General features: G+C 37.9%; 1 protein-coding gene across 1 annotated transcript in view; it reads right to left on the bottom strand.

Moving 5' to 3' along the window:
• Positions 1-291: 291 nt before the first annotated feature.
• Positions 292-20,360, bottom strand: part of HPRT1 (hypoxanthine phosphoribosyltransferase 1) — a 40,995-nt gene continuing 20,926 nt past the window's right edge. Inside the window, exons 4-9 of the mRNA XM_058536784.1 lie at positions 13,911-13,976; positions 11,072-11,089; positions 8,616-8,698; positions 1,840-1,886; positions 1,550-1,626; positions 292-1,029 (exon numbers count right to left, since the gene is read on the bottom strand). Of these exons, the coding sequence (XP_058392767.1) occupies positions 964-1,029; positions 1,550-1,626; positions 1,840-1,886; positions 8,616-8,698; positions 11,072-11,089; positions 13,911-13,976 (357 nt within the window). The 3' untranslated portion in view covers positions 292-963. The remainder of the gene's footprint in view (positions 1,030-1,549; positions 1,627-1,839; positions 1,887-8,615; positions 8,699-11,071; positions 11,090-13,910; positions 13,977-20,360) is intronic.

Below are 20,360 nucleotides of genomic sequence, written 5' to 3'. Positions count from 1 at the left end.
ACATGTCTGAAAACAAACTGTTGAGATGCAGGTGAGACTGTGATCTAAACAATTTAACAGAACTCCAAGAGAAAGCCATGTTATTTTAGATAGTAAAATGTAATAAACTATACCATGTGTCTGAAATTTAATGTCTCTGAAGTAGGTAAGAATTTCACTAGCTCCACCAATCTATTCTACCAGATAATCATTATTTGCTATGCTTGGTAAAGATTACAGTTAAACCAGCTATTAAAACTTAACAGACAAGGAAAAGGTAACCAACAGAAAACTACACTAGGTTAATTTGTAGAGAAATGATAGGTATGCATAGTTTCTTTTAAAGAGAGAGCCTTTATTTTAAGGATTTTTACATCGAAGAATTCAAAAAGTGGTGAAGTTTTTTTGGAATTCATTGACTTGTATTTAAAAGGAACCGTTGACAAAGATTCACCAGCAATTATCTGAACAAGTGGGAAAATATAGTTACTACTACTGAAACACTACTAAAATAATTCCAGGACATACGGTTTATCCGACATAACAATACCTCCTGGATGCTGTCATTGAAACGAAAACTGCTTCTTTACTTTTCTAAACACACAGTGGTATAATAAACAATATTCAATCACTTCTGTTCTTTCCTGAATATAAAAAAATTAAAATACCAATTAAAAAACTAATATATCTTCTCTTTAAATGTTTCTTACAGATACAATTTCAATATTTTCATTCAATAGTGGTGTGGCTTAAGAGATTTTTCATTCACAAGTCAAACAACAATCCACCCAAAGGGAACTGATAGTCTACAGGCTCATAGTGCAAATAAAGAGTTCAGGAATGCAGCAACTAACATCTCTGAAATAAAACAGATAAAATTTTTAGAAGATACATGCAATACGCTCTACTAAGCGGCTGGCCACAGAACTAGAACATCTGATAATTTTACTGGTGATTTCAATGAGACTCCAGATGTTTCCAAACTCAACTTGAATTCTCATCGTAGGCTTTATATTTTTCTTTTCCAGTTTCGCTAATGACACAAACATGCTACAAAAAAAAATCCAGAAATTCATGTTAGAAAAGTGTATTCTGAAATGAAAGGCAAGAACAGCATTTTGCATATCTTATACGAACAGTATTATGCTGCAGGGTTTTTTACTAAACAGGTTTGTGCAGTCTTCCTAATCTTCCTCACTCATGTTCATAAATGCATTCTTGGGACTCCCGCCTCCAGAGGAGGAGGTGGGTATTTGAAGGAGGTTGAATTAAAAGTCTTAAACTAGTTCATTTATTTCTTACTTACAACCACATTTATCATCTGAAATAATAATGGGACAGTTATTGTATATTAAAGCTGTTCAACTGTTTCAGCCAGCAAGAAGTGTCACCCTAGCCTGGTCAAGTTCCAGCTCTAAGGACGTCTGTACTTGACTACAGTTATGCGACTAATGGGAACCATCAGTCTGTTCAAATTATGAGGTGCTGGAAAGAGAAAACACTTCTTCTCTTTCGTAATTTTTTATATGGGTTCTGAAAAATGAGAGTGAGGAAAAGAAGCATTACTTACATTCAAATCCCTGAAGTATTCATTATAGTCAAGGGCATATCCTACAACAAACTTGTCCGGAATTTCAAATCCAACAACTAAAAAGAATCATAATTTATCATTTAGATACAGAAAACATCACTTCAAATCTCAATTTTTTAAATCTAAATTTAAAATCTAAAAATTTACAAATAAATACTTGCAAATGTGCATTCTCTACGAATATTCTCTAAAGTAACTCAAAACCATTTCATGTAAAATTTGTTTGCGTTAAAGACAGTTAAATGATTGACAAAAAGCAATTCACTTACAGTCTGGTCTATAACCAACACTTCGAGGGGTCCTTTTCACCAGCAAGCTGTTAATTACAAAATGTGACACGTGACATATGGAGACACTACAGGGCATTACAAAAGAGAAAATTAATGTTCTCAAACACGCTTTCATCTGCATTTAGCATACTATGGTTAGTTTTAACAGATCCAAAGAAAGACTATGAAACGGAGAGTTAAATCACAGGGATCACTGGGCAGGGGCAGCAATGAGTTCACACTACAGACGAGGACCTTGATTGATCTCCACCTGGAACACGATGGACTGTTCTGAGAGCTGCACCCTGACTACCCACACACCCAGGGCAGCTAATCAGGAGAACGAATGGGTGGGGAGTGCCAATAAGCAAAGATGAAAAGATAAGGGCTTCCGGAATCCCTGGAAATACAATCCCTAAGCCACAAACGGGTGTGGGAGAGGTGAGCATCACCTTTCAAGACTTTTAATATGTGTCTTACGAAGAGGAACTTTAGGCTAAAAAACAACTAGCATGCTAAAGGAGCTAGTATTTATTTTTGAGAGCAAAAACTGCAGGTAGGATGAGTCAACTCTGACAAAGGCTAATTTTGTAACCTAAGTGCTGCCTGCTGAAATTTTCAGCCATTAAAAAAAAGCTGTAGACAGTGCTTTGAAAGCCCTTGTATATGTTAAGGGCAGCCCCAATAAAACTTATGATTTCACGCCTTCCTAGATAAATATATTTAAAGAGCTGAAAAGAACCCAAACTGATTCTCAACCATAGCTGCACCTCAGAATCACTTACGAACTTTAAAAAAAAATAAAACTCAGATACCCAGGCCACACCTCTGACCAACTACATCAGAATCACTGGGGATGAAAGAGAGAGACAGGTTGTTCTTTGTTTTTTTAAACTCGCAGGTGATTCCAATGTGCAGCCGAAGTTGAGAACCACTGGCCTAAGCCTTAGCCTCCAAGGAATTATCTAATCAAGTCCCTCATGATTCTCTTCCAGTAATTAGAGGATATGCTTGGACTCAATTTCCATTTAGAAAGAAAATAACAAACCAATCACAGCAAAAACCCTTCCCTCTACCTGAACCCACTCAGGAAGACTCCAGAAAAGGTATCATTAAACTCAGTGCAAGCTGTACTAAGAGTTCAAGGGAACTCGGCACTTCATATGTCTAGAGATCTGAATGTTTAATAAAGCTCCATCTTAAGTCATGATTCTAACTTGTTTTTGAAGCAACTTCCATACCACTCCAAAGAAGATATACAAATGGCCAAAAAGCAGATGAAAAGATGCTGAACATGATTAGTCATCAGAGAAATGCAAATTAAAACCACAATGAGATACCACATCTCACCCACTAGGATGGCCATAATTTAAAAAAATAGACAGGGGCCGGCCCTGTGGTGTAGTGGTTAAGTGCTGGCGCTCCACTGCTGGCGGTCCGGGTTCGGATCCCGGGCGCACACCGATGCACCGCTTGTCAGGCCATGCTGTGGCAGCGTGCCATATAAGGTGGAGGAAGATGGGCACGGATGTTAGCCCAGGACCAGTCTTCTTAGCAAAAAGAGGAGGATTGGCATGGATGTTAGCTCAGGGCTGATCTTCCTCACACAAAAAAAATAAAATAAAATAAAAATAAAAATAGACAATAAAAAGTGTTGACAAAGATATGGAGATATTGGAACCTTCATAAATTGCTGGTGGGAATGTAAAATATGGAGCAGATACTTTGCTAAAGGGTATGGAAGTTCCTCAAAATGTTAAACATAGAGTTACCATACGACCTAGCAATTCTACTCCTAGGTATATACCGAAGAAAACTGAAAACAGGTGATCAAACAAAAACTTGTACACAAATGTTCATATCAACATTATTCATAAGAGCTGAAGAGTAGAAACCCAAATATCCATCAACAGATGAATGGATAATAAAATGTGGTATGTTCATACAATGGTATATTATTCAGCCATAACAAGGAATGAAGTACTGATTATATGCTACAACATGGATGAACCTTGAAAATATGCTAAGTCAAAGGAGATACAAAGGACCACATATTGTATGTCCATTTATATGAAACGTCCAGAAGAGGCAAATCCACAGAGACTTTCCATAGAAAGTAGGTTAGTGGTTGCCAGGGGCTGGGGGAAAGGGTGAATGATTGTTAATGGGTACAGGGTTTCTTTTGGGGGTGATCAAAAGGCTCTAAAATTAGATAGTGGTGATTGATGCACAACTCTGTGAATATACTAAAAACCACTGGATTGTACAACTTTTAAAGAGTGAATTTTATAGTATGTGAATCATATCTTAATTTAAAAAACAGGTGATCATTTCCAGAACCAGCTACACGTAATATGCTAAAAATCTTACTATCCTTCCTACACTCTAAAAGGCACAATTAAGCAGCTGCTCACTACAATGAGATCCTTCACATTATAACAGGCTATGGTGGAACAGTATTTTGCAGTTTAAGAGACTTTCAAATACATTATCTCCTTTGAATCCCACAGCTTCCCTGAGAGCAAAATATAACAATCACTCCCATTTAAAGATGAGTAAACATGTTCAGAGAGATTATGTATGGGACAGTTTTTCAGCTAAGTGGGAGAGAAATGCCAGACTGAAAACCCAAGTCCATGCCTTTCTCACTCTACTTCTCTGCCTAGAAACTACAAACTAGAAATGCAGTAGGAAGAGCCTCAGAAGTCATCCAGGCCAGGCAGTCTCAACAGAGGCCACATTGCCTCCAAGGGAGCCAAAACTGGTTCTTGGCAAGGGGGAATTTGGAGCAGGAGAGCTCAGACACTCCAAAACTCAACCCTACCTAATAAAATTTTATTCCTTAGTATTTAATTTCTCTCCCTGGGATCTCTGGGGTAGCATATGAGTAGCACTGACACTGAGTTCATGGAAGATACATGAAACATACTCGAAATCAGTGCTACAAAACCATGGTGCAGAGGTGACTGTGATGAGAGGACTTGCTCTCACCGGCTGCTCCATCTGGGAGCTGCATCGTGAAAGGTGGCCTGCGTATGCTTGTTGGCTGCCTTGTGGATGTTGTTTAATTTTTTATCCTCAGTTTATATATTATTATTTAATTCCACAAAAGTTATTCACCCCATCATTAACTATGTCAAGTACTAAAAAGAAAAAATGTCAACAAACTCTCAATGAATATCTAGAAGTTAGTTAATTTTTAAGAGATTAATTTTTTGATTGTTTTGACTCTTGCTAGAAACTACCAGTTTTGGATGACTATTTTTAAAATGTGATTACTTTGCCATTATTAGGTATTTATATAAATTGCTACTTTGCATATATAATTTGATACATTACAATTTACATAAGTAAATAATATTAAACATTACTAAACAGATATAGCTATAAAAGTTAATTGTTAAAAGCTTTTTCAAAATTCTTATTTCGAAATAATTACAGATTCACAGGAAGTTGCAAAAGAAAAAATGCAGAGAATTCCCATGTGCCCTTTCTCCAGTTTCCTCCAATGCGAACATCTCATGTAACTGTAGTAGATTACCACAAACAGGACACGGGACATTGGTGGACTGAACTTATCCATATTTCACCTGCACATATTTGTGTGTATGTAGTTCTATGCAATTTTATCCCACATGTGGATTCATGTAACCACCATCACAATCAAGATACAGAACTTTCCATCACACTAGGCTCTCTCTCGCTACCTCTTTATTTATAGTCACATCCACCCATCACCCCTAACCCCTGGCAACCACTAATCTGTTCTCCATTTCTATCATTTTGACACTTTAAAAAGGTTATATAAGTGGAATCATACAGTATGTAACCTTTTGAGATTGGCTTTTATAAGCACAATTCCCTTAAGGTTTATCCAGGTTGTTGAGTGTATCAAGAGTTTGTTTCTTTTTATTGCTGAGTAGGATTCCACGGTAGGGTGTACCTCAATTTGTTTAACCATTCACTTACCTAAGGACATTTTGGTTGTTTCCTGTTTGAGGCTATTACAAATGAGGCTGCTATGAACATTCATGTAAGGGTTTTTGTATGGACATTAAGTTTTCATTTCTCTGGGATAAAGCCCAGTAATGCAACTGCTGGACTTGTATAGTAGTTACACGTTTAGTTTCTTAAAAAACAGCCAAAATGTTTTCCAAAGTGGCCGTACCATTTGACATTCCTATCAGTTAATAGTCTTTTAATTTTTTTTTAAAGCAAGTCACCATACTCCAAGGAATTGATCACAGGTTCTCACCTGTTTTTTTTTTTTTTTTGCTGGGAAAGATTTGCCTTGAGCTAACCTCTGTTGCCAATCTTCTTTTCTTTCTCCCCAAAGCCCCAGTACATAGTTGTATATCCTAGCTGTAACTCCTTCTAGTTCTTCTATGTGAGCCGCTGCCACAGCATGGCCACTGACAGACGAGTGGTCTGGTTCCGTGCCCAGGAACCGAACCCAGGCCGCCGAAGCGGAGCGCGCTGAACTTGAATCGCGAGGCCATCGGGGCTGGTTCAATAGTCTTTTAATTTTTAACTTAACTTTTAAGTTAAAAAGCTTATCTAGTCATTCTTAACCCTGCACTGAATAAAAAGAATAAGCTTTATACTTAATCTTTTTATGTATAAAGCACACACATACACTACATAAACAGATATATCTGTGATATTAAAATTTAATGGTGAGGGAGAGATTAGGAAAAAAAGGTTGAGAAATACTGACTTAGGCCAACTCCATCACTGAGAAATGACCTAATGAGCCAGCCCTGATAGCTTAGCAGTTAAAGTTCGGTGCACTCTGCTTCAGTAGCCCGGGTTTGGTACCACACTTGTCTGTCAGTAGCCATGCTGTGGCAGTGGCTCACATAGAAGAACTAGGAGGACTTACAACTAGAATATACAAGAATGTACTGGGGGCTTTGTGGAGGGAAAAAAAAAATGACCTTAGTATTCTTTGATCATTTCACACCTCCAGCAATACAAAATACCTCTCTCATGAGGCAGTCTATCTAAATTCCACAGCATATTCCAGGAAAGAGGCACAAAAGAATACCCAGAGGAGGAAACTCTATGCCACAGTAGGTTGACATTTAAAACCCTAAAGAGCATGTAGAGAAATAAGCAAGATGACTGATTGGTTTACAGGATACTACTTAGTGCCCTAGAATGCATCATTTATACGCTCTTGTCATGCCTGTCCCAACTCCACTTAAAGTAAAAACTCACTGACCATACACTTGCACCAGCTATCCAAAAAGCCTCAAAGGACAAACTGCTGACATATGACTCATTAGAAGGCTTACTCTGATTCAAAGATGCACGACAGATACTTTGATCCTTTAAAAGGGTTTTATAAAAACAAGTTAATCATTTAGGGGAAAAAAAGTTGGGTCACTATCTGACCCCTACACAAAAACTGCAGATTGATCAAGATTTAAAAATAAAAAATGAAATTGTAAAAGCCTGAAAAAAAAAACCACCCAGGGATGTTACCCTACCAAAAACATAAGGTAGTAAAAGCATGAACTCTGAGCCAGGTTGCTTGGATTCGCATCTCACCTCTATAGTGTCCTAGCTTTGTGTCTTTGGACAATTCCCTATGCCTTGGTATCCTTATCTGGATAACAGCGCTACCTCAGAGCTGTTGGGGGATTAAACTATAATTCTGGATAAACACAGGCAGAACTAATAAAGCAAAACCAAACAGCAGAGGTAGGACTAGGAAGTGAGGCTGGCTTAGAAGAAAGGAAGCGGGGCAGGCCCCACGGCGTATCGGTTAAGTGCGCGCGCTCTGCTGCTGGCGGCACGGGTTCGGTTCCCGGGCCGCCAGCAGCAACCCAGTGCACGCACCGACGCGCCGCTCATTAAGCCATGCTCTAGTGGCATCCCATATAAAGTGGAGGAAGATGGGCACGGATGTTAGCCCAAGACCAGTCTTCCTCAGCAAAAAGAGGAGGATTGGCTTGGATGTTAGCTCAGGGCTGATCTTCCTCACCAAAAAAAAAAAAAGAAGAAGAAAGGGAGAAGGCATTATAAACTTTCAATGTGGATACAAAATAAGATGCAGCATACATCACCACTAACCACTACATCACTCAATTCCAAGAGCTCCAGATCTTCAGAGCCCACCCCTTCTTACCACCTCAAAACCCGTCTTTGGGATCCTTGGTCTCAATTTTGCAAGGAGGTCCCAAATTCTCTGCCTTGTTACCTAGGTCAAGTTTATATCATTATTAGCACACTCAAAAACCAGAAGTTAATATTAAGCAAAAAGTTGACTGCAGGGCCGGCCCCGTGGCTTAGCGGTTAAGTGCGCACGCTCCGCTACTGGCGGCCCAGGTTGGGATCCTGGGCGCGCACTGATGCACTGCTTGTCCGGCCATGCTGAGGCCACGTCCCACACACAGCAACTAGAAGGATGTGCAACTATGACATACAACTATCTACTGAGGCTTTGGGGGGAGAAAAAAAAAAGGAGGAAGATTGGCAATAGATGTTAGCTCAGAGCCGGTCTTGCTCAGCAAAAAGAAGAGGATTAGCATGGATGTTAGCTCAGGGCTGATCTTCCTCACACACACACCAAAAAGTTGACTGCAATAAACGGCTTTACAAAGACATGACAAAATTATTTTCACAGGATACTTAATGAGTCTTATTTGAGATTACATTACTCTTTGAAGATAAAACGACAGTTCAGAACATTTAAGCTTACAAAGAAGCAATTACTTAATCCACTTTCAAACGAAGAAAATATATCCTATATCAAAATGTTATATACACACCTTGCGACCTTGACCATCTTTGGATTATACTCCTTGACCAAGGAAAGCAAGGTTTGCATTGTTTTGCCAGTGTCAATTATATCCTTTAAAAAAAGAAAAGAGATTTAAATGGTAAATAAAACCATCACAGCTTTAAATTCAGTCATTATATAAATACAAAACATCAAAACCCCATGTATAACTGGAATAATGCCATTTTCTTCAGTGCAGTAATTCTCATAATTCATACACTGAGATATTCTAGAATCTGTAAATCATCTGGCTCTCAGCAAACAGTAGGAATGCTAGTCCTCAGGACTGGATTTTGTAGGTGCCAAGAGGTCAATGACAGCTAATTTAAATATATATAGGCAAATATGTACATGCACGTTTTATTAAAGAGTTATGATGTTGCCCTTCATTATAAAAGGTATTTTAGATTTTTTCATAATTCAAGATTGGGATGTTCTCCCCCCAATTCTTGGATGCAAATGGTTAACAGATCACGCTTGAAGAAACACTGCTCTATATCATCTTAAAAGTATCCAAATTAATAAGGTTTTACTATATAAAATGGCTTTATATGAAAGTGAATCTTAGCTATTTAGTCAAAAGTAGGACATTATTCAAAACAAACCTATCTCTAATTGGAAAAATATTTCTTAAACCATAACCCTAATGCTCTTCAATGAAAACACTCTACAGACAGTATAAAACAGTGCTTCACAAAGTGGAGTCATCAAAAACATCGGGGCTGGAGACTTGTGAAAAATGCAGATTTTGGGGCTGTAGCAGACAGAATTCTGATGGCCTCTAAGACTCCCACCCCCTGGTGCACACACCAGGAATAATCCCCTCCCCCTGAGTGTGAGCGGGACCTGTGAAAATGAGGGGATAGTCACTCTTGTGGTTAGGTTATGTTATACAAGATAGCTGTAGCCGACTGGAGAGAAATTCTCCTGCGGGTTTTGAAGAAGTCAGCTGCCATGTGAGAGGGCCATGTGCTAGGACATATGGATGGCCTTTAGGAGCAGAGAGCCACCCCTGACCGGGAACAGGGCCCTCAGTCCTGCAACCACAGGAACTTAATTCTGCCAACAACCTGAATGAACTTGGAAGCCCACAAGCCACAGGTGAGAAAGGAGCCTTGATTCATCCTGATGAGATCCCTGAGCAGAGGAGCCAACTAACCTGTACTCAGGCTCCTGACTCATGGAAACTGAGATAATAAATGTGTATTGTTTTAAGCTGCTACGTTTGTGGTAATTTGTTAGGGAGCACTACCCTAGACAAAATGAATCAATCTGAAGTGGAATTAATTAATCTACATTAAAAAAAGCAACCAGTCCCCAAGGATAATCATGTATACAAACCCTTTGAAAAGAGTGTCATTTGTTTATTTTTTAATCTATAAGCTAAAATTTCTAAAAATCTTAAAAATCTTAACAACAATAAAAAATGAATTGGGGGGTCGGCCTGGTGACGTAGTGGTTAAGTGCGCGCGCTCCGCTGCTGGTGGCCCGGCTTCGGATCCTGAGGACGCACTGAGGCACCGCTTGTCAAGCCATGCTGTGGCTTGTCCCATATAAAATGGAGGAAGATGGGCACAGATGTTAGCCCAGGGCCAGTCTTCCTCGGCAAAAAGAGGAGGATTGGCATGGATGTTAGCTCAGGGCTGATCTTCCTCACAAAAAAAAAAAGAATTGGGGGTTACTGTTGCTCTTAAGCCTTAAATCATGTTACATAAAAGAATGAGAACTCATTCTATTGGTGGGAGTATAAAGCATACAACCACGTTGATGAGTAATCTGGCAATAACAGTAAAATTGAAAATGTACAAATTCTACAACCCAGTCATTCCACTTCTAACTGCCTGTATCTAGAGGTAACTCACAGATGTGCACACAGGGCATTGCAAAAGGATGCTCTTAGCAGCCCTGTTGTAGTAGGAAAAATTGGAAGCAAACTCCCTATTTGCAGGGCAATAAATTGGTTGATTCATACACTACAATGCTAAGTAGCATTTTAAGGCCAACTAACTCTGTATGTCTCAACATGAACAATCTCAAAACCAATTTTGAGTGAAAATAACAAGCTGTAAGAGAGAATATGTATAGTGTGGTACTATATAAATTTTTAAATCACAAAATATATTTTGTATATGGATATATATATATATATTTTTTTTTTCAATATAAGTATTAAAAACATGCATGGGAATGATATGTATCAAATTTAAACGAAAGAAAAAAATTTGAAGCCAAAAAGAGAGGGGTAAGAAATATACCAAAAATTTTCCATTATCCAGTAAAAATAAATTACTAAGTACTTCTTACAAAAAAAAATCTCACTCCCTTATAACACAAGACCACCACTAAAATTGATGAAGAGGAATTTCTTTCCCTGGCTTACCTTTAGGACTGTGCATACTATGTTAGAAAATCATAAACAGTATATTAAAAATACGTAGAACTTACTTCAACAATCAAGACATTCTAGAAGAAAAAGAAATGAAAATCAGTACAATGAATCACACAGTGTTTCCAATTATAACTCGAATCACATCATAAGAAACTCTAAGGAATTAACCAAATGCTTGTTTTAAGCCACTTTACTATATCAAACTCTGATTTAAACAAGTGGGCCATCTGTTGGGATTTGGAACTCTTTTAATACGAAATTTTCACTGCAATGGGATTTTTACAAGTAACATTTGACCCATATATTCATTTTTAAAAAGTTTTCATTACTTAAATGAAGGTCTAATCTTGTGCAAGTCATGAAACTTCTCTGGGCCTCAGTTTCCAATGTTTAAAATGAGGGACTTGAACTAGTATGTGTCTTCTGACTCTAACATTCAAGAACTGTAATTTGTACAATAATTCCAAAATCATGCATTTAACTTACCATACAAAATCCAATTCAAAACCTATTTTTCTCATTAGGCTGAAGTTAATCTGCATTTTTCCAGATGTGGTCATATTCTTGGAATAAATTAAAGAAAGATGCCAATGCTTCCTCCCACCATAAACCCTCACCCCAATTTCTACCTCTCAGAATTTTATAGCTGGAAGAATCCTTAGAAAAAATACCAGCTAACAATTACCTCCAAGGTAGAGAAGAGTCCTATCTGCTCTTATGCAAGTTATACAAATGACGTTGCATTCCACATACTGGTTATAATCGTTGCCACAAGAAGATTAATACTTAGTTGTAGTTCTCATTTCTCTGTCACATACCTATAGCATCAGAATTTTAATGTTCTACATATTCTTCTAAGTCAGTGGTTATCAAAGTAAGGCACACAAGATCCACTGAGTTGCAAAAAATAAATATTAGAATGTTTTTTAAACCTCACCTTGTTTAATCTATAATTTTGCATGTATTTTATAATATACATAATATTACTACCACAGATCATATATAATTTATTCCTTTCCTCATATCACAACTAATTTGTCTCTTTTCAAAACATTGCAATCTAGGGCCAGACCTGGTAGCCTAGTGGTTAAGTTCGGCATGCTCCACATTAGCAGCCTGGGTTCAGCTCCTGGGCGCAGACCCACACCACTTGTCTGTCAGTGGCCATGCTGTGGCGGTGGGTCACATACAAAAACAGCAAGACTGGCAGTGGATGTTAGCTCAGGGCAAATGTTCCTCAGCAAAAAAAAAAAAAAAAAAAACCAACAAAACACCCACTGCAATCTAAATATTTAGTAAAATTAAATATAATCAATTAATGGACCAGTAATCATTTCACCACCTACTATGGGTTCTTTCTCAACATTTTCTCTACTCTAGCTAGCATATCTGAAGGATAACATTTTCCTATCAGTAATTGTGGTTCAATGCTGCAGTGTTTTGCACCAAGCGATGGAGTTATAGTTTGAAAACAGCACTGAATTATGAGACAGAGAAACAGGATTCTAGTCTTGGCTTTAATACTAAGTAGCTGTGCAACCTTGATTAAGTCATAACCACAGACTTTTAGTGGTATGAAACAATTTATACAAATCAAAGTTCAGAGAGATTAAATATTTATCCAATACAAAATTGTATGATCTCAATACTGTTTAAAAAATAAAAGAATGAGAATTGCTATCATTACTGAGAGCTTATTTTATGCCCATTAGCTACATCTTTACTTAATAAATGAAAAAAATGAGGCTCAGAGGTTAAATGACTTGCCTATAAAAATAGCCAAGTGGTAGAATAGAGTTTTGAAGAGGTGTTTTCAGGGTCCAAAGCCTACATTCTCAACCACTAACTGGAAAAAGGGGGAAAAATATTTATATACATATGTATCTGTATATATATAGTATCCCAAAAAGATAAACTGAAATAGAAAGTCTAAATAACCCAATCTCACCACCAAGAAATAACCTCACCTAACTTATGTGTCTTGATTTTTTTCCACACTAAATGTACTTTACTGTGATTATCATAAAAAGAAAGTTATTTTAGAAACAGAGACCTTTTAAGATCACAGAGCTACGTAGTGGGGCAGAGCCATTAGGTGGGAAAGGCAAGGTCAAATGGAATCACAGAAGGCTTTGAAGGCTAGGCCCCTCCCAGCAGGAAAAAACTGATTATAGGAGTAAGGGCTTTGAATGACTTTTAAATATGGGCAAAGCATGCTGAAATGGAAGGAGGACAGGCCTGGCAGTGATGTATAGGATGGACAGGAAGGGGAAAGTGTCAACAGATTATAATTTCTCCTTCGAATTTTTCAAAAGATGTTATGGAGGACAAGATTAGTTTGGCATGACCCTGACAGGCAGGGGACCACAGAATTTGACGTAAGTGTTGTATGTAAAAGTTTCCTTACAGATACTCAGTCCAGTAAGCTGTAAACATTAAAATCTAAAAGCCACAGGAAGCGGGCCGGCCCCGTGGCTTAGCGGTTAAGTGCGCGCGCTCCGCTGCTGGCAGCCTGGGTTCGGATCCCGGGCGTGCACCGACGCACCGCTTGTCAAGCCATGCTGTGGCGGGGTCCCATATAAAGGTGGAGGAAGATGGGCACAGATGTTAGCCCAGGGCCAGTCTATCTCAGCAAAAAGAGGAGGATTGGCATGGATGTTAGCTCAGGGCTGATCTTCCTTATAAAAAAAAAAGTTTAAGGCTGGATTCTGCTGTCTCTTTGCTATATGACCTGGGGAAAGATACCTAACCTAGACTGCTTCCAAGGTTTAAATAATCCTTATTTAAGGGCATAAATAACTATGTAAACTGCCTCCTAGTGACTGATTGAAAGCATAGGGTTACTAATTGACTCTTGGTATGAAGTGCTCTTTTCTTGCCCTTCAAGATACATACCTTTCCAGTTAAAGTTGAGAGATCATCTCCACCAATCACTTTTATGTCCCCTGTTGACTGGTCATTCTAGTAAAAAAGATATAAATACATATGTATATCCTTATGCGTAGACACACACATTTCAAATTATCAAATGGGAACTAGAAGATATAAAAAGTTAGCTATCTAATGTCATAGCATTATGATATTCTAAATGATACAAATTATAAGAATTATGTTTCTAGAAATGAATGACTAGGTAACTTTCAACTAGAGATTAGTAAAAATTAAAAAGTCCTAATTGGCATTACTGATTTGATGCTTTTTAGATTCCTAAAAACAGGGTACACCCATTTTCAAGTAGGCAGCATTACAGCAGCCACTCATCCTCAGTCATGGTAATTTCTGAACCGTGAAAGAATTTATTTGCATGACAGGTATCTGGTTCAGGCCCTGGACCATTCTCATGAGTCAAGCAAGTTGTAGGGTCTGGTCTATATCACACTCAACCCCAAAGATATTTCCCTCAAAAGTCTAGCCCAGGCCCAGGTCATTTTTAGCACAGTCCGAGAAACCAGGTCTGACCAGTAGTCCTTTAAGGCACACCTGTTAGGCTCCCAGTTTTCTGCTGTCACAGAATCCAATAGACACCCTTATAGCAGTTTCAAAGAGGAATGCTCCACACCCACTGTAGTTGGTGGTGACAACGATCATAATTGGGCTATGCTGGATTCAAGACAGAAAACTGGAGAGAGAGCAGGTGAACAAAAAGAGCTTAGACTTGCCCTACCAGAGAGCAAACCATACCAAAGCTACAGCAACTACAACAGTGCTGTACCAGCACAGTAATAAACAAAGAGATCAAGGAACAAACTAGGGCCCAGAAACAGACCCAGAAATACATGAGGATTTAGTATATGATAAAAATGGCATTCCAAGTCAGTAAGGAAAAGATGAATTATTCAATAATGGTGTTTGATCAACTAGTTATCCATTTAGGAAAAAAATAAAGTATGATCCCTACCTCACAGCATACACAAAAATAAATTCCAGATGGATTAAAATCTAAATGTAAAAAATAAAGTCATAAGCAAACTGAGAGAAAACGCAGAATATTTTTACATTCTCAGAAAGGGTAAAAATCTAGGCATGACATGAACCCAGGTGAAAGAAAAGATCTGTCACAAATATTCCTATTATACATTGGGCTCCAACAATAAGAACCCAATAGGAAAATGGAGAACAAAAACAAATAGGCAATTCACAGAAGAAAAGGCCATAACATATAAAATATCTATCTGAGAAACAAATACTAAAACAAGGTGATTCTATTGTTCACCCATTCACACTGGCAAAACTCAAGCCTGATGATATATGTTGGCAAAAGTGAGGGGAAACAAGCACTCTTGTTGTTGGTGAGAGTACAAATTGGTACAACCTCTTCTGAAAACAAGATCTATTAAAATTGTAAACACGCATGTCATTTGCCCCAATAATCCCACTTCCAGGAATCAATGCTACAAAAACACTCACAAGTATGCAAAGGTACATACAAGGATGTTCACTGTATCAACTGTTTATAAGAAAAATTGGAGACAACCAACATGTCTATTAACAGGGAACTATTTAAATTAAGTTCATCCACACAATGTAATACCATGCAGCTATTAAAAAAAATCTGATAATCTACACACACTGACATGAATAATGATAATTAAAAACACCAAGTAGAATGAAACTACTTTTGTTCAGCATTTTTAAAAAGTTTATAACAGCAATTACCTCTGAGTAGTGAGAATGGGGATACCAAGCATTTTTCACTTTTATATACTTTCTTTTTTCTTTTTTTTTTTTTTGTGAGGAAGATCAGCCCTGAGCTAACATCCATGCCAACCCTCCTCTTTTTTTGCTGAGGAAGACTGGCCCTGAACTAACATCCGTGCCCATCTTCCTCCACTTTATGTGGGACGCCGCCACAGCATGGCCTGACAAGTGGTGCGTCGGTGCACAACTGGGATCTGAATCCGGGCCACTAGCAGTGGAGCATGCACACTTAACCACTACGCCATGGGGCAGGCCCCACTTTTATATACTTTAATTTTTGTCATATGCTTCTATATACATGTACATTTTTTATGGAGTGTTATTTTTGAAAAACACAAATGGGCCAATACTATTCAGTGTTGCAAACTAAATGTAAGATATAAGTCTGAATTCTGTTATCAAAAAAACTCTTGGGGCTGGCCCGGTGGCGCAAGTGGTTAAGTGCGTGCGCTCTGCTGTGGTGACCGGGGGTTCACCAGTTCGGATCCTGGGCGTGCACCGACGCACCACTTGGCAAGCCATGCTGTGGCAGCGTCCCATATAAAAAGTGGAGGAAGATGGGCATGGATGTTAGCCCAGGGCCAGTCTTCCTCAGTAAAAAAAGAGGAGGATTGGCAGATGTTTGCACAGGGCTGATCTTCCTCACAAAAAAAAACAGAAACAAAAACAAACTCTTGCATATTCTCATCTTAAGGAAATTAGACACCCTTTATTCTAACTTAAAACCCAGAGTTTCAAATATAGAGAATTAATAGCAAAAAAAGTGTACAAACTCTGAAGCTTTCAATGAGTGAATCATATTAAATGATTTACACTGTAAATCAAGTTAAATAGTGCCATCGTCTGTAGAAATTTGGTATTACAGTCTAACTCCGACTGACCCTTTCTTACAGACGAAAGGAGTAAAGATCTGAGAACTGAAAAGTATGGATTCAGAAAAAAACCTCTGTGATCCAACGGCTATGGTGATAGCGTAAGAGACAAGAGAACTCCAAGAATGCAAGACTGCTGCTCCACTAGCATCCAAATCTCCATATTCCTGTTCGCCCCAAGGTTTTTAAATGAGGCTTTTTTCATAGAAACAGCAACCGTTTAAACGAAGGCTAATAAAGAAGATTCATTTAAGAAAAAATGTTACAGTCCACTGTGTTGGAGTACAGGTATAAGTGCCCAAATTGTATACAAATGGCATCCATGGATCAATCAGCCCACTAGAGGAATTTCCCTCTCCCCCTCCCTCCCTTCCTGTCTAGAACAGGCTTTCCACTGTATCCCTGCTTCCTTACATCTAGATGAGTGACTTTTATGTGCCTCATCTTTAATGAGATGATGGGCTGGCACAAGAGGGGGGAGAGCCCCCCAGAGTTGCTCTTCTCTCTTCTCTACCATCCCATCTCGTCATTCTTCCCAGCCAGAGCGCCTAAAGTATCCTTAACTCAGAGTGTCACTGTCAACTACATAAAATTCCCAGAGGAGCTCTTTGGGTCTACAAATACACACCCTTAAGCATGTGTGTTTCCATTTTGTCTACCTTTCTTGAGTCTAGGTGAAAAAATGAAAAGGGAAATATGAAGAAACTTTGTTTATTCCTATTTGTCTATCCCTAGGAATTTTGAAAGCCTCTAGGTAGCAACAAGAACTGCAGCTTGGTATAGGAAAAGAGGAGAAAAAGATGTGTGAAAATATATAATGAATGGGCTGCAAAAGAACTGCTTGAAACAAACAGGTTGAGGCCACAAGAAGAGGATGCAGAGAGGCCAATCACCAAGGCTGGGTTAGCACTTAGTGGCTTAGCACTACATAGCATCCTTTTTTGCAGTGAACTCCAGAACATTCTTTCAGGACCCCAGAATGGAGTTATTGGGAAAGAGTCATTCCCTCTAAATCCAGCCAGGCCCAAAGTCCACCACACTCAATCATGTCTTCTCTTCACATCATAATCTCAACCATCCTCTGTCCTTTAACTGTTTTCCTGTACCCTGATCAAATATTGACAAAAATGAGAATATTAGAATCATATACTTTTAGAGGCAACTGCACCTCAGATGAAAAACAGCCGATACCAAATTTTCTAAAAATATATGCAGAAAAAAAATAAGTCTGGAAGGATATATGTCCAGGAAATAAGTTAATTTATTTACCTGTTCTGTATGAGTTCTTTTAAAAGAACAGGTTGCTTAAAAAAAAAGCAATTATCAGTTAAAAAAATGATGCTGATGAAGTAAGGCCCTTATAGATCATCTAATCCTGCACTATCCAATGCAGTAGCCACAAGCACATGTGGCAGTTATTTAAAATTAAGTAAAATTAAGAATTCAGTTCCCCTGTTACACAAGACATATTCCAAGTGCTCAACAGCCACATGTGGCTAGTGGCTCTGTATTAGCACAAATATAGAACATTTCTATCACTGCAGAAAGTTCTATTGGTCAGCACTGCTCTAATCAAATCAAAGATACCATTTAGCACAACATAGTACGAGAAAAGATTGAAGAGTTAGTGCTGATATTTAATATCTGGTATTTTCAAGTACACTGTTGGCAAACCTTCAGAAGTTAATGCATCTTCTGTTCATGCTTTTCATTCCATGTCTGGTTTGGGACTAGGATCTGTTAAAATAAACACGTTCAATAGAACCTTTTTTCATGGCCTAAGATGGTACTTTGCATACAACAGATGATCAGTACATGTTTACTGGGTGACTTAATCAATTTCCTTAATTTTTTTAATTCATTTATTTTTTAACAAAATTTGTCGTCTCATGGGACCAAACTTGAACATTACCTTTATGTTCTAAGAATCAAGGTGTTTTAATCTCAGTTGCCTGACAAGGACTACATCAAAGTGAAAATCCACAGGAAAGGGCTAGGAAGTATACTTTTGACCCTAGTTCTGTTAAAGCTTCCTTATACCGCATGGACAGTACACGTCCCCATTCCTGCCAATTTAAACTGAAGAAATTCTTTCCCCCACACCATGTCTATAGTCTCAATTGAATAAGCAGGAGAAAGGCATAAATCACTTCACTTGCTTTATGTATATAAAAATAGATAAATAGATTTAAAGAAGATAAGCTTTAGATTGTCTGGTGTCAACACCAAAGTGGTACCCTTACATTTAACTCCAACTGTTTCGGAGAAAAAAAACATACCTCAAAGCAATTAATTAAATACATACAGAGAAAAAGGTAACTGAAAGCTACCGACCTCTTCTTATAGAAAAGAGACACTTTAAGAAACTACTCCAATATTTTCTGCATTTTTCTCTAACAAGTTCACTCAGCCATATCCTTACAAATCACTATAAAACAATTTGCATCTTTGATATATTAAACAGCCTAATCGAGCTACTAATCAAGCGACTTCTAAGATCAAGACTGAAAGTTATGGCTTTATGAACCTTGACTGCAATTGAGGAAAAATTCCATAATTGGCAAAATGAATTGTTTGCATGAAAAACTTCTGACTAGTAAAGAATGAAGAAATAAAAGGACATCCATTATTAAAAGATTCAAGTCAGTTAAAAGTCTTCCCAGGGCCAGCCCCGTGGCGTAGTGGTTGAGAGTTTGGCACTCTCCGCTTCGGGGGCCCGGGTTCACAGGTTCAGGTCTCAGGCGCAGACCTAACACCACTCATCAGCCACGCCGTGGTGCGATCCACATAAAAAATGGAGGAGGACTGGCACAAATGTTAGCTCGGGGCAAATCTTCCCCCCAAAAGAAAAAGTTTTTCCCAATAAGACTCTGCATCTTGCACAAAGTTATAGGCCTGGGTTCAAATCAAAGACCTGTATGCTCTTGAACAAGTCACTTCATCATTCTGCACCTCACTGTTCCCAAATGTACATGGAGATAATAGTTCATAACCCCAAAAAAAGTTTTCTGCAATATTTCAAATCCTAAGAACAATTTCACTTTAACGTAAGCCATTTAAGTCTGGACACACCATAAACCAGGCTAATTTTCACTTTGCCTAAAGCCCACAAAAAATATTCCCACAAAAAATTTGTCTGACAACTTTTCCTACTGAGGCTTCATCATTTTTTTTATTAAACTATTCCAGTAAAAAAAAAATTACTACAAAATTGAACTCACAATAGAGAAAATACATTTGCATACTTATCAACTGTTTCATTTTTCTGAATATGACAGAGCCTTAGGGATAGAAAAGGTCATTGAATATACAGTACTACAATTCATTGTTCTAAGATGCACATTCACATTTTAATAACTCTGAAATTGACATATTACAGCTGACGGCAACTTACAACTATAGCTGACAGTATCTTCTTTCTCAGCAGTGCAAAAAATAGTGGAAGTCTTAAAATCAGTGGTATCTTAGATTTAATGAAATATGGTATTTGGAATCCACGGGCAATTTCCTATCTAGGCACTAAGCAAATAAAATCTTGCCTAGCTACTCTGATTAAAAGTACATAAACTATAATACATGTTTGTGTATATAGAGAGAAAATTCTTTAAAATATTAAAAATAAAAGTGGTAGTGGAATTTAGGGTGATATAATTCCTTTATAATTTTCTGTGATTGTATGGTTTTTATAATAACATGATTTTTTAAATCAGAAAAATACAATTTTTATTTTGAAGAAAAACTAGATGGGATGTATTGACATTGTTATGGCTCTTTA

This window comes from Diceros bicornis, chromosome X (assembly GCF_020826845.1).
Source record: "Diceros bicornis minor isolate mBicDic1 chromosome X, mDicBic1.mat.cur, whole genome shotgun sequence".
Lineage (NCBI taxonomy): Eukaryota > Metazoa > Chordata > Mammalia > Perissodactyla > Rhinocerotidae > Diceros > Diceros bicornis.
The sequence above is the reverse complement of the archived record's forward strand: the minus strand, read 5'-3'. Positions and strand labels throughout refer to the sequence as shown.